General features: G+C 41.5%; 1 protein-coding gene across 5 annotated transcripts in view; it reads left to right on the top strand.

Annotated features, from left to right (window-relative positions):
* Positions 1-14,707, top strand: part of LOC117514031 (thrombospondin type-1 domain-containing protein 7A) — a 602,038-nt gene that overhangs the window by 396,229 nt on the left and 191,102 nt on the right. For 4 of the 5 annotated variants that reach the window (XM_034174316.1, XM_034174314.1, XM_034174312.1 and 1 more), the window contains exons 15-16: positions 9,512-9,691; positions 10,690-10,828. In XM_034174316.1, the coding sequence (XP_034030207.1) occupies positions 9,512-9,691; positions 10,690-10,828 (319 nt within the window). Of the gene's footprint in view, positions 1-9,511; positions 9,692-10,241; positions 10,248-10,689; positions 10,829-14,707 lie in introns of all 5 variants that reach the window. The other variant, XM_034174317.1, reaches the window with a different exon arrangement.

Genomic DNA, 14,707 nt, shown 5'->3' with positions numbered 1-14,707 from the left:
CCATTTTCATTCCACTGAGCTGAATAACAGTAAGTGCTTTTAGATTAGTTTGTGAAGTTTTGGTGAATATTTTATACTGCTCTTACAGTTGGCTAGAATGTTTTTGACATTAGTATGTCAAATCAGAGCGCAACCATGTTTTCATAAGCACATTTTTAAATATAACACAACGCTAAAATACCCTTGGCCGTATGAGGGTTGTGTTCTTTATAATTTGCAGTTGTTTAATTAATTGCATTAGATCCTATTGTCTTACATACAATTTGTACATGATCAATAAAACACCTCTATCCATCAATCAATCAAAAACAATATTTACGTTTTAACGGCATCTGCAGGAGGCCTTGCGTGTGCAAATATATGAGCTTTTGAGAAGCGGGGAAGTTGTGCAAATCAAGGAATATTTGTAGATCACCGTCTGTGCATCTGCAGGTATTAATGAGACAAATTTAACTCTGTAAGAAGTTAGCTTTGAGTTAGGGGACGTTAGCATGCACGCTAACATCCATGAATTGTCTTGTAAATCAGTTCAGAGGTGTTAATAGGTTCCAAAAACAGCATTTTCAGATTTAGTAGTGTTTATTTCTCACTAGCTTTTACATAACATATGAGAAAGGTGTTATTTCTAGCCAAAAACAAAGCGAGGTTGGCAGCTAATGAAACCAGAAAGTGATGTAACACTATCTTCTGGGTGTTTCAATCATGTTCAAACATGATGAGTACAGCTTGCAAATTGTTTGATCATGCTCCATCAAGGTAAAATTTTGAAGCCAAAGCAGTGTTTGTTGCAGTTCTGGCCGAGGGTGTAGCACCTTACTTTTGGTTTCAGGTGCGTTGCTGGTGTCACCGACTGAACAGTCCCCCCTAAAAATCGGACTGTCCTGCCTTCACTTCGCATATGTCATTTCAGAGTCAGTAGTGACTCACCAATTACCGTCTTGGTTCTGCATAAAATGGTGTCGTTTCTGCTTCAAAGTGACTTTAGTGTTGTGAAAGTGTAGGAACACGGACCCACAACAGGGGGCGCAATGAACGGACAATGGAGGAAGGTGAATAACAAGGTTTACTATTGTGAAACGAGCACAATGAATACAACAATCACAATTTGGGGTCGAATCCGCTGGTGTCGTGTGGGCAGGCTCGAAGGTAGGAGACGTCCGTCTCAGTCGAACCGAAACCACCCAGATCTCCTCTGCCACCGAACCCTGGAAATACTGGAACCGCCAAGTCCCGAATTCCCAGGTGGCCACTGCCTCCGCTCGTCGGATCCGGTACTGCTGGCGGGAGAGAGCAACAACACAGGCGTGGATGCGACAGCACCCAGTAACGGAGAGGGGAGAAGCCGCCTCCACCTCTAGTCACAATATGGCAGGCAGGTGAGTACTTATCCAAGCAATTTAGCTTACAGTAATCAGCTGTCCTGAAAAGGTTTAACAAATCTTTTAGCTAGTTAGTCAGAATATAAATGCAGAGAACGTTACCTCAGTCTAAAGGCGATATCTCGGCACTGAGGTGGAGACGCCGTCCTCCTGATATACCTCTGTGCTGAGTGGAACAGCTGTGTCCAGTGATGGGTGACAGCTGTCACCCAGGCTGCTCCCATAAGGCGGCAGCGCCCTCTGGTACCTGGAGCCCGCACTCCAGGCAGGGCGCCCTCTGGTGGTGGTGGGCCAGCAGTACCTCCTCTTCAGCGGCCCACACAACATTTAGAATGATTTGAGAGGTTTTACTTTGTCATATGATGGTTAAAAATCACATTATTCCCTTTGATCGCTTTGGGTGTAGAGAGTCAGACTCAGACATGCGGCTGTAGGGTGGACCGTTCAATCGACGACACCGAGTTGGCACTTTATAAACCAGATTAAGCCGTTTCATCCTGTTTATACTTTTTTTGGCTCATGGATGATCGTAGTCAAATGGCGCCCTATGGAATAGGGGTGTTACTTTACTTGCCTTGAATTTTGTGGACGATGCTGTGATCTTTGCAGCATCAATGGATGCTCTGATTGCAGCATTTGAGAATCTGAGTGAGGAATCGGGGTATCTGGGTTTGCAACTGTCCTGGATCAAGACGAAGATCCAGGCTTTCAGGGATTTCTTGGACTCAGCCATCAGAAGTGTATCTGTATGCAGTGAAAGTATTTAACTTGTAGAGACATTCACTTATCTCAGTCATCCATCAGACATCACCAACATAGCCTGTACACTGCTATCTGGCAAGAACTGAAAACATAAAATTACCTGGTAACAATGAATTTGCAAATATTTCAGGTAGAATTATGTTGCCAGGCAGATATACCATACAGCGCATCTGGAAGGTTTTCACAGCGCTTCACTTTTTCCACATTTTATTATGTTACAGCCTTATTTGTCATGATCTGGCCCCTTTCAGGCCATCTGTTATTAGTATGGATCTGTATCCACATTTGTATTCTGTGCCTTCTGTGTTTTATCCATGCTTTGTTATATGTTATCATTAGTTCACTCTTGGTCACTTAGTCCCTCCAGTCTTAGTTTGATTCTGTTTACTTCGTTTCTTGTATTATGCTTTGGTCACCAGTTCAGTTTTCTTTTGAACATCTTATATTCTTAGCTTAGTTCTGTTTATCACATTTTTGTATTATACCCTAGTCACAGGTTTTGGTTATTATTTATCTTCAAATGTTTCTTCTGATTATGTTCTGTTTGTCACTTATTGCTCATCAGTTAGTTCTTTTATTTATTGCACTATTCTATAGTCATCATTTTTGTTTATCGGCTGTTCTCATTTCTGTTGTGCTTTTATATTGGGTTTTGCTTTCTGTTAATTAGTCAGTTCCTGTTGAGTTTTGCTTCAGTATTGATTTTCTGATCAGTTCTCATGTAGTTTTTCTTTTGTACTTATTATATCTTGGTCTGCTTTTAGTTCCCATGATTCTTGCTCTGTCCTGGTCCCCTAGTATCATATTCTGTTTTAGCTCTGTTCTCACATCATCCTCATTTGTTTGTGTTCACTCACTACACCAGCCATTGTGTCTTTGTCTCACTCTTTTCTGTCTGCTTTGTATTTTCGTTCACTCCCACTCTTGCACTTGCTCACGTGTCTTTGTCTCTTTCATCACTTCACTCTGTGTCTTCCTGCCTTCATTCTCTTGCACTTACCTTTGTTTTCCCTGGTCACGCCCCCTTCCAGAACCTTCACGACACCTGTGTCTTGTTGCACTAATTACATCACCAGTTATATAAGCCCTCACAGTCTCACAGTCCCTCACTCAGTTGTCGAATGTATTTCACAGGGGAGGTGATGGTCTAGTGGTTAAGGTGTTGGGCTTGAGTCCAGAAGATCATGGGTTCAAATCCTCGCCTGACTGGAAAATCACTCAGAGTCGTCCTTGGGCAAGGCCTTTAATCCCCTATTGCTCCCGGTGTGTAGTGAGCGCCTTGTATGGCAGCACCCTGACATCGGGGTGAATGTGAGGCATAATTGTAAAGCGCTTTGAGCGTCTGATGCAGATGGAAAAGCGCTATATAAATGCAGTCCATTTACCATTTTCCAGATCTCACGTCCTGCCTTGTTTTGCTTGTTGATCTGCCTGCTGGTATTTGACCTTGTTTTGCCTTTGACCACATTTTTTGTCTCTGCCTCTGATTGCCACCACGCCGTGTATTTTGACCTCAGCCTGTTTTTTCGACCAAGCCTCAGCCTTACGTCTGTCTGTACCTTTGCTTCACTGCTGGAACATCCGTGTACCAAATCTCTGCCTGTTACTATCATTAAACCTTATTCTAACTGCATCTGCTGTGAGAGTTCGCATTTGTGTCCACTCAATTTGTGCCATGCCCTGACATTATTACAAAATGAAGTAAATTCATTTTTTCCATCAAACTTTTACTCACAACACTCCATAATGACAACATGAAAAAATATTTATTGAATTTTTTGCAAATTTAATAAAAATAAAAAAAACTTAAGAAATTACATATACACAGGAATTGACACCCTTTGCTCAATACTTTGTTGATGCACCTTTGGCAGTAATTACAGTCTCAAATCTTCTTGAATATGATCCCACAAGCTTGATGCACCTATCTTTGGGCAGTTTTGTCCATTCCTCTTTGCAGCACCCCTCAAGCTCCATCAGGTTGGATGGGGAGTGTCGGTGCACAGCCATTTTCAGATCTCTCCAGAGATGTTCAATCGGATTCAGGTCTGGGCTCTGGCTGGGCCACTCAAGGACATTCACAGAGTTGTCCTGAAGCCACTCCTTTGATATCTTGGCTGTGTGCGTAGGGTCATTTTCCTGCTGAAAGATGAACTGTCGCCCCAGTCTGAGGTCAAGAGCGCTCTGGAGCAGGTTTTCATCCAGGATGTCTGCAGTCATCTTTCCTCATTCCTGACTAGTCTTCTAGTGCCTGCCACTGAAAAATATCCCCACAACAGGATGCTGAAACCAATATTGTTCACTGTAGAGATGGGATTGACTAGGTGGGGAGCGGCACCTGGTTTCCTCCAAACATGATACCTGTCATTCACATCAAAGAGTTTAATCTGTGTCTCATCAGATCAGACATTGTCAGGGTTTGAGTTTTGTTTGGTTATCTGTTTTTATTTCTTTCTTTTGATCTGTTTATTTTTTGTATTTCATTGTTTTTGTTTGTTTATTCTCTTTTGTTTGTTTATTCGCTGAGCTTTGCTTGGGTCTGTCTGTCTCTGGTTCTCTTGCCTTTCTCTTGGTTCTTTGTGATAGCTGTTTCCCTCTCTCTGGCCATGTCCTTGTTCTGGTGCTTTCCATGCACACCTGTTTCTGATTTGCTGATTATCACCTGGGGTTATATAGGCTCACTGGGTGTGTTAGTTCCTCGCCAGTTTGTCGTGCCTTGTGCCTTCATTCCAGCTCTGTACTTGCATTCCATAGTTCTGCCTGCCTCCTTGTGTATTCCTGACATCCAGTCTGTTGCAACGACCACGACTTTTTGCCTGATGATTTTTGTACTGCTGCTTTTCTTTGACTGCCAACTTGTGTGCTGACCTGTGCTAACCACTTCAGTAAAGCCTTCTAAAAAACAGAGCTATTTGTTCGAACCGTGCATTTGTGTCCAACAATTCCTGACCATCCAGCCTGATAGACAGTTTTGTTTCTCTTTGTCTGAGAGTCCTTCAGGTGCCTCTTGGCAAACTCCAGGCGGGCTGCCATGTTCCTTTTACTAAGGAGTGGCTTCTGTCTGGCCACTCTACCATACAGGCCTGATTGGTGGATTGCTGCAGAGATGGTTGTCCGTCAAAGCAGAGATGGGACCGTCAAAGCAGCAGAAATGTTTCTGTACCCTTTCCAAGATCTGTTCCTCAAGACAATCATGTTTCAGAGGTCTACAGACAATTCCTTTGACTTCATGCTTGGTTTGTGCTCTGACATGCACTATCAACTGTGGGACTTTATATGTAGACAAGTGTGTGCCTTCCAAATCATGTCCAATCAACTGAATCTACCCCAGGTGGACTACAATTAAGCTGTAGAAACATCTCAAGGATGATCAGTGGAAACAGGATGCACCTGAGCTCAATTTTGAGCTTCATGGCAAAGTCTGTGAAGACTTATGTACATAAGATTTCTACTTCTTATTTTTTTTTTTTATAAATTTGCAAAAATCTCACTAAAACTTTTTTTCACATGGCCATTGTGGGGTATTGTCAGTAGAAGTTTGAGGAAAATGAATTTCATCTATTTTGGAATAGGGGTGTAACATAAAATGTGGAAAAGTGCAGCGCTGTGAATACTTTCTGGATGCACCGTACATGCAACATTGTGAAACCAAGGGGTGGGTGGGCACCACCTTTTCAAGGAGGAATTCCTTGCAAACAAAACCAAAGTGCATAGTCCTGACAAAAAGGTCAACCAACCAGACAACAGATCTATCCCGTCCTCTCAAAAGTAGCCATCTGTCTGCCAACATTAACTGAAATGTGGGCGTCCCCTTGGCCATCTCCATTTGCTTGTGTAGATCCAAAGACATTCAGTCATCACCAAAAGTCACTTGACACTGGCAATTAATATATGGAGAGCCTCAAAAGCAGAACATGAAAGTAGTACAAAAATTGTTCAGGGCTTTTCAGTAGCATTATTTATTGATTGATTGATTGATTGATTGATTGATTGATTTGTTTTACGAGCAATTATAGTTTGCTGTGAGGATAAGGTAGAGGGTAGTGCTTTCAGGCATCCAAACATGATGTGTTGTGCTTCCCAATGTTAACTATATGTAGTGGACAACAGCAAAACAATTTAATCAGAAACAATGTTTTTTATTTGTTTGCTTTCACATCATGAGTGCAATTTATGTTCAGTGAAAAATGAATATGTTCAAATGAAAAACATAGCACATTATTTTTCTCCTGGAAAACAATATGTTCATCTCACAGACCACGTGGACATCTGCAAAGCACAGCCTGGCTCAGTGGCTGTTCCTTACTGAGTAAGCAGGATTCAAGATATGGATTTCTGTGACATGTGACATGGAAATCCAGAACAAGTTTTTCCAGAGTTGAATTTGCTCATATAAGGCTTTGATGAGTAACATGAAACCAAGACATACAGATTGTGAGAATTTCTGCACTCAACCCTCAGAACTGCTCTTTAAAATTGTGCTGCACCTTTTGAATCGACATTCAGGGTTAAAAGTACCTGATCCCATACAAATCTGTTGAGTGTGTTAAGGCCACCAGCAACTTTGGTCCCCAGTGCTGGTCATTCTATTGTCATGCATTAATGTAACAACATGACTGTTTACATTAGGTTGCTCCAACCCTGCTCCTGGAGGGCACCTGCCCTGCATATTTTCCATGTCTACCTGCTCTAATAGAGCTGAGCACACCTGACTGAGTTAATTAGCTGTAGCTGGAGTCTGGAGAATTGTAAAATATGGTGGGCAGGTGTCTTCCAGGAGCAGGGTTGGAGCAGCCTGGGTAACATTAGCTACCATGCATGCTAACGTCACAACAATGTCAAAGATGAAAGGCGGGTAACAGTCAAAATTGTACCTTCACTATAGAAAAGTCAAAGAGGATGGGCAGAGTGTATATCGGAAGCTAATTAACTTCAATTCAGATTGCTCATCAAAACTGATCAAACACTAAAAGCAGTGCAACATCCATCTCAAAGACTGTACTATGTTTGGATCTTGTAGTTGCAGAACCCAAGTGTGTCATGAGCCGGCACTAGTAACATACGGCTAGGACCTGCAACATAGCTAGGGACTTCTAGCCACAATGCACTGGCTATAAACAATAACTTATCCAATGGAAAAAAACCTCAAACAGAATAGCATTGAAATGTTGTATCCTGCAAGCCAGTGCCTTCACCAAAGACTTCATTACTTGAAGCCTTACTCAATAGCACATTAATATACAAATAATGAATGTTTATGAGTTCAATGGTACAAATATTTCATGAAGAGAAAGATGGAATGTACCATTCAACGAGGCAAAGCTGAGTTGAATGGTTTGTTCCAGCTTTCACTGAATTAAATATTCGTTTCTTTGAAAGAATGGAAAAACATTCATTATTTGTTTTATATAATGGCTAAAATAGCTCTGATATTTTATTCATTTATAAACAACAGAAAAGGGACTTTGATTTTGGTGTTTGTTACTGGTGCTTATCAGTCCAACACGAACTTTAAATAGGAGTCCAGAATTGTTCTTAGTAGTCCGTGATGCTGTCCACTGAATTTGTGTACAGACTGCCGTCTGCTTTCCTCGCTCCAGCGAAAAATGTCCAGCTTTTCATCTTAACTTCATCCTCTTCATCCTAACAGGTCTTCATGCCTCCAGACAGCTTACAGTGTGGTGGATTTGTTTTTTTGTGTGTGTGTGTGTGTGTTAGAAGAATTAGCACTATCAATTAGCTCCTACAAATCATCACCTGCCAGCAAAACAAACTCCGCCATGTTTAGCTAAACGCTGCCCCCCACTAGTGTGAGCATGTGCGGTGGTTGTGCCGTGCAATAGCACATTTTCTATAGTACCAAACTTGCACGCTAAAAAGAACTATTGCACGGTCAATAGAACAGAATGGCAAATGGTACAAATAATCCATGTCACATGGCATACAGGCCACCAATCAAATGATAAGGAGCCACTCAGCCATTATATAATATACAAATAATGAATGTTTATGAGTTCAATGGTACCAATATTTCATAAGGTGAAAGCTGGAACAAACCATTCAACTCAGCTTTGCCTCGTTGAATGGTTTGTTCCAGCTTTCACCGAATGAAATATTTGTTCCATTGAAAGAATATAAAAACATTCATTCTTTAAAATAGATCCTTGTCATTTGATATTTTATTCATTTATAAACAACAGAAAAGGGACTTACATTTTAGTGTTCCACTGTAACGTGTTGTCCAGTGATGCTGTGCACTGACTTCGGACTTCCATAAAAAAAGACTTTGTGTAGTTCCTCAGTCCAGCCAAAAATAACGTCAGCGTTTCATGTGAACAGTTCTTCATGTATCCAGATGGCTTACAGTGGATTTTGTGTGTGTATCTATGTATGTTACAAGAATTAGCAGCGTCAGTTAGCTCAATCAAATCATCATGTCTTTGTCCCCCCTGCGCACGCACACACATGCAACCGGCTCAGTCGACTGTGTACGTCCTCAGTGTAGTGAAAAAAAATCACGTCAGAAATGAGTCCAGCTTTTCTTTCTTTCTTCCTGCTAATAGCCTCCGGACAGCACAGTGGATTTGTTTGTGTCTGTGTGTGTGTGTATGTGTGTCTTACAAGAATTAGCAGCGTCAGTTAGCGCAATCAAATTATGTCTTGGGAGAGTCGCACAGTGGATTTGTTTTGTGTGTGCATGCGCGCGTGTGTGTGGGCGCATGCGCATGCATGATTACGTGTGCATGCGTGCACGAGGACGTGTGTGCGTGTGTGCGTGCAGAGTACAATGGTACCAAACGTATGGAACCAAATGTGCACTCTAAATGGAACCAAACTGCACTCTAAATGCAATGCAACACAAATGGGATGAATTCATCCATGTCATGTGACATACAAAGCACCAATCAAATGACAAGGATCCACTCAGCCGTTATATAATAACTACTAATGCAATAGCAAAGAGCATGTGTGTAGTAATATTAAAGCTGGACTGTACATAGTGCAGTTTCTGTGTACCAGTAACACTGAGCAATTACAGTCATTCTCTAGACCAGTGGTGTCCAAACTATTCCAGAAAGGGCTGAGCGGGTGCAGGTTTTCCTTGTAGCCACTCACTCCAGCAGGTGATTTCACTGATGAACTCATTCCACCTGTTCAAAGGGCTGTTCATCAGTGAAATCACCTGCTGAAATCAGTGGCTGCAAGGAAAACCTACACCCTCTCAGCCCTTTCTGGCATAGTTTTGGACACCACTGGTCTAGATAGAGTCTTCAGTTGGTGTATGCAGGACTGCCTCTTTTTTCTGACACTGCCATAATGATGTGTTTCATTGAGTGGATCATCTCCTTTCTGTCTGTTCTTGCTTTCAGGCTACATCGAGGAGGCATGCATCATCCCCTGTCCTTCAGATTGTAAACTCAGTGAATGGTCAAACTGGTCGCGCTGTAGCAAGTCCTGCGGCACAGGAGTGAAAGTTCGCTCCAAATGGCTACGCGAAAAGCCTTACAACGGAGGTCGACCCTGCCCCAAACTGGACCACATTAATCAGGTACTGCCTCTCCTCGGCGCTAAGCGTGAGCTTGAATGACTCATTCTGCAAGATGTGTGCTTCTTACAAGTGCGATACACATTAGAAGCATCAGACACTGAAGCTAAATTATTAATGAATGATAAACTTGAGAGCACTGAGCTTTCTTTTACCGGCCCTCTCATTATTGTAAGACTCATTTATTGCTGAGCGCAGACTGTGCAAAAAAAGAAAAAGTAGCGGATGTTATAAATGGATTCCATCCACTACATTTATGCCCTGATGTGCATCAGTTCATTCCTTAAGGGTGCCTTGATTTGCAAAAATGAAATGCTTTCCAGACCTTGGAGGATCAGCAGATGCAGATTAAGCCTGTGTTGATCTGTGCTTGGTCGTATGTATCTGCTAAGTTCACACGGGTATTTATGCCAGAGGCTTTTCTGATTATGGCCTCTCAAATGTTGCATTAATCATAAATTATGCACTATATGAACAGTTAGCTTGTGCTCATTAATCCATCTGTCTCTTTTTAACCCACCCCAATGCTTGCTGGATATGACTCACTGCTCCAGGCCCAGGTAAGACCTGCTCTGCTCAGCCATTTGAAATGTAGTCACAGATGTTAAGCATCACTCATGTCAGCGGGTCACTGACAAATAGATGTACAATATCCTGACTGTAAGTAAACAAGATGCGCCGGCAGAATGGAGTTTTACTTATACAGACATCTCTCAAAGGCAAAGCTGCTCTTAAGGCAAAAATGAATCTCATTAAACCTCAGAAACCCAAAGAAAAACTGTTGACCAAGCAAAACCTAAGTTTGCCAGTTAAGAGGAAGCTGTTCAAAGTGGAAATATATAAATTGCAATAACCACTTCATAGCAGTGACTCTTATATTTGTGCACAACTATAGTGTGACGGTTATGATTTTGTTGGACCCCACTGGTGTTACTTGTAAGTGAGGAAAAATAACAGCTTGCTGCTCCAACAGTTTTAATCGTAATAGAAGATTTTGCTGTCCTCAGGTGTATGAAGTTGTGCCGTGTCAGAGCGACTGCAATCAGTATGTGTGGGTGGCCGAACCCTGGAGTGTGTGGAAGGTCAGCAATGTGGATTTAAAAGAGAACTGTGGGGAAGGTGTCCAGACCAGAAAAGTCAGGTATGAATCAAGCCATCTCCATGTTTGATTTATGAAGACATTTCATCATACCACATATCAAATGTCTGGCCTCTTAGTAAATATTGCTTTGATGTTGATTTTAAGTCCTTGAATATAATTTACATGGCTTGCCAATTGGTATTCAGCAAAAATGAACAAGGAAAGTGTTTGTACTATAATAGGAAAGATCAGCAACAACATTGTTGGGGTTTTTCTGTCTGCCTGAACCCCACCTGGTAGTTTATGTGGTGAACAAAATCAGTAACTGACAGGAGATGGACTTCAAAAACAGATGTCGGATTAAGAGATGCCTACACTGATAACAGAGTTACTAAGAAAGCGCTGGGGTCTTCCAGAAGCAAAATGTCACAGCCTCAACATTAGGGTTCAGCTGTTCTTATTCCCGAATCCACCTGTCCCCAGGTGAGTGGTCTTTGCCCTGTGTGTGTATCAGTGGAGCTATGTGATTGGCTCCAAATACTGGTGCATTGACATGTTAAGCGAGTGATGAGATTGCATTGTTGGTTCAAGCAGCATGTGCCATATCAAAACTTTGTGATGAATGTGTTTGTGTCAGCATGATAAGCAATAACAGAAAGTTCAATCAGGTGCCCTGGTTTGTCCCAGACAGATATGAAACACTTGGTTTTATCAGTTTAGACTGCACAAAAATGATGACATTTGGGTGTGCGTCATGACTGTATGTAAAGCAGTCTGGTCAAATCCAGTTTGGAACATTAAGTGGTCTGAGGACATTTGGGCATGCGTCATGGAACATTCCAACAACATTCAGAATGTCCCCAAAGTGCATTAACCAGGGTATAGTAAATACCATCCTGTTATCTATCAAGCTATTGGCGGAATATCCAGATGTGAATCCCATAAGCTGGTTCACAATGTACATACACTCTGCATGCATACAAAAGGAAACTTAACTGACCAAAACCATCAAAGAAAATGGAAGCAAATAAAAATGGACAAATCTAAAGCTTTACCATACTGCTTCACTGCTTCACCTCAGGGAGCTTGGCGGCTTCTATATGCTAGCTTGTTATGATGCTTTGGTGCAGAGCATTAACTTTTCAGAAGGCTCATGCTCAACTCTCTAAGTAGCAGTGTAGCAAGTTCTGGTACTTATGTTGTGTCCAAAGGACACCCATGACTAATCAAGCAAATAAGTCCAACCTCTTTGCACCCTGTGCCTGCATGTAAGATGCAAGACACTTTATCTGCTTTGTCTCAGTGCACTGTAAATGGGTACTGGCCTTAGCTGGAGAAGCAACTTGTGATGGAGTGGGATCATCTCTCATCTATTTCACACTACAGAGTCTGGGGAGAAACTCCAGCACCAATAAGTGCCAGGACCTGGATAGGTCTTACGTCTTCTTCCCATAGCTATGAAAGTTATGCTGGCTTTATGTCTCTGACTCTCTGACATTCCTGCTGGCATCCCAGCAGATTAAGGAGTGATGGAGTTTTGTGTGTTGTGCTTTGCAGCAATAAAAAAATGACATTTAAAACAATTCAACATTCATATCTCTTTCCTGAGAGACTTTCCCTGTTACGCCAAAAGAACACAATGTCAACAGTTTTAGAGGGACTCTTGTCTGTGGAAAGTAGTTCCACTGAAGACTTTTGTCTGTGTGTTCTGCTGTGTAACGGGGCATTTCGGCATTTATTTTCTAAATGTCATATTGCAGTGCTGTGAGCAGCTCAAATGACAATTTATTGACCTTTATTATTCTTGAGTGGTACAAAAACAATAAAATCTACATTGTTGACAAAATATACACTGTTGAAATTTCACATATCAGCTATATTGCTCCTGTTTCTCTTTTTATAAAGGTTAAGAACTTTTTATGCATTTAAATTATTTTCAATAAATGATTTTGTATAAAGTTTTAAAGTGATAAACAGTGATGCATAGTCAGTGTGACAGCTTGTTGAAAAGAGCTCCCATTTCAGTAACAGAAAGAAAATGAGGAGCAGGTCAGATGGAGTTTGAGAGTATGTGACTGTCACTTCATCCTCCACATTGTGAAACCACCTTCGATCCCACATGTCAATCATCCAGGCAAACAACTAGTCTATCCCCATCCCCCAAAAGTAACCATCTACCACACTCAGATGATACATGGGTGTCTGCGCTGGACCACGCAGAGAAAAGCATGCTACATGGAGCCAGAATGTTGTAGCTGATGTTCCTTCAAAGTGCAAGTGATGCTCCTGATCTGAGTCTCCCTAAGTAACTGTCTGCTTGACACAAAATCATTCCAGTGGTACCTAAAGACCTTCCAAAGCGGGGTAGTTGCTGGGCTCTTGTTAGCCAGTCAATCTGGTTGTTGGGACAGTGGCATCTTTTTTGTTTTGTATTTTTCCCTCTGTATACCATGGAAATAGATGTGAATTGAAACAATAACTATGTGCTTGTAGTATAAATTTTCAGTTTTAATCCAAGGGATTTAACAAAATATTTCATTAACCATTAAGAATTGCATCCATGTGCATACATAGTCACCCCATTTTCAGATGCCATAAGTAATTGAACCAGCAAAATATAGCATTATAGTGAATGCAAATCACCACTTTTACAGCCATTTTTCTTTAGACAAATCAGGGAATGGATACATGAACATTTCTAAGGGCCCCTTCACACATAGTATGAATAAGTACAAATTACGGCGAATCACGGAGGAACAGCTCATATGAGAACATCGAGCCGATGGGCAAGCGTGAACAAACCCACTGCAACGGTTTTGTGCCTGCGACAGTGTCGTACATGAGCCTGCACGAAACTGTCACAGCAGAAACACAGTGCAAGGAGCTGGAGTATGTGTAACCACATCACACAGCTGCTGTAAAAAAATAAAAATACATGCCACCCACGGGATTCGAACTTGCAATTTACAAAAGCTCTGATTGCCAGCCAGAAACTTTATTACTGTGCAACCATCGCTGTCCTATAAAAGGTGCTGAAAAATGCCTGAAATCAACAAGGACATAAACATATTTTTTAAAAAAGAGAAAAAGCGCCATGATAACTAACCAAACAGCATTTGTTACGGTGTATTTCTGCTGATACGTGACTGAAAGTGGTGTATTTGTTGCACTGTTGGCTTGTCATATAGTCCTGCAGCACGCCGCTCACAGGACACGTGTGTCTGTCAGACACAGGTGACATTCAGATCACCTGCTGCGTGTCCATGTAGCAGATATGATTATATAATGCTACAGGGGAAAAAGGAAATGGAAAAATTTTATAGAACTGATAGGCCAATATCAGAAGTTATAGACTCGACTCTGGGAGGTGCGATGCAATGAAATAAAGAGAGTGACAAATACCTTCTTTTAGTGGCTATTGCTTTATTATTGAGAGTGCAAGAATATATTTACAATATTTACAATTCTGCAGATATTATACTAACAAACATTGAATAGTTCAGACATGTTACCCAGGTTTCACACAGCTCTTTCATTACCAAGTGCACTGGTGTTATAGTTCATTCGTAGATCACAAAATATCTTCCACCACAGTATCAATCAACAGCAATACAAAATAAAGTTCACTGCATTTTCCAATAAATCCGCCATTCTGACAGTAAAGTGCATTTCTTTCTAAAAGTCCATAAGCACCAGTTTTAATTTGTGCAAAATCGCAAGAGTCCAGAGCACAGAATTTGTGCAAAAGTAATAATTTATATGCGCGGCACAATTTAACGCAGTCTTCAAGGTTGTGCAATAAAAACCCGCACAAATGAGAGTGGGAGAGGTTAGGCCATCCAGCCTCCTACCGCACTGATGGATTGGAAAAGTTCTTTAAGTTGTTACTATTTCAGGTTCGGGCTCAGCTCGCCATCATGGGGTACCCAAAAGGACCTG

This window comes from Thalassophryne amazonica, chromosome 7 (genome assembly GCF_902500255.1).
Source record: "Thalassophryne amazonica chromosome 7, fThaAma1.1, whole genome shotgun sequence".
Taxonomy (NCBI): domain Eukaryota; kingdom Metazoa; phylum Chordata; class Actinopteri; order Batrachoidiformes; family Batrachoididae; genus Thalassophryne; species Thalassophryne amazonica.
Note: the sequence above shows the minus strand (reverse complement) of the source record. Positions and strands in the feature narration are given on the sequence as shown.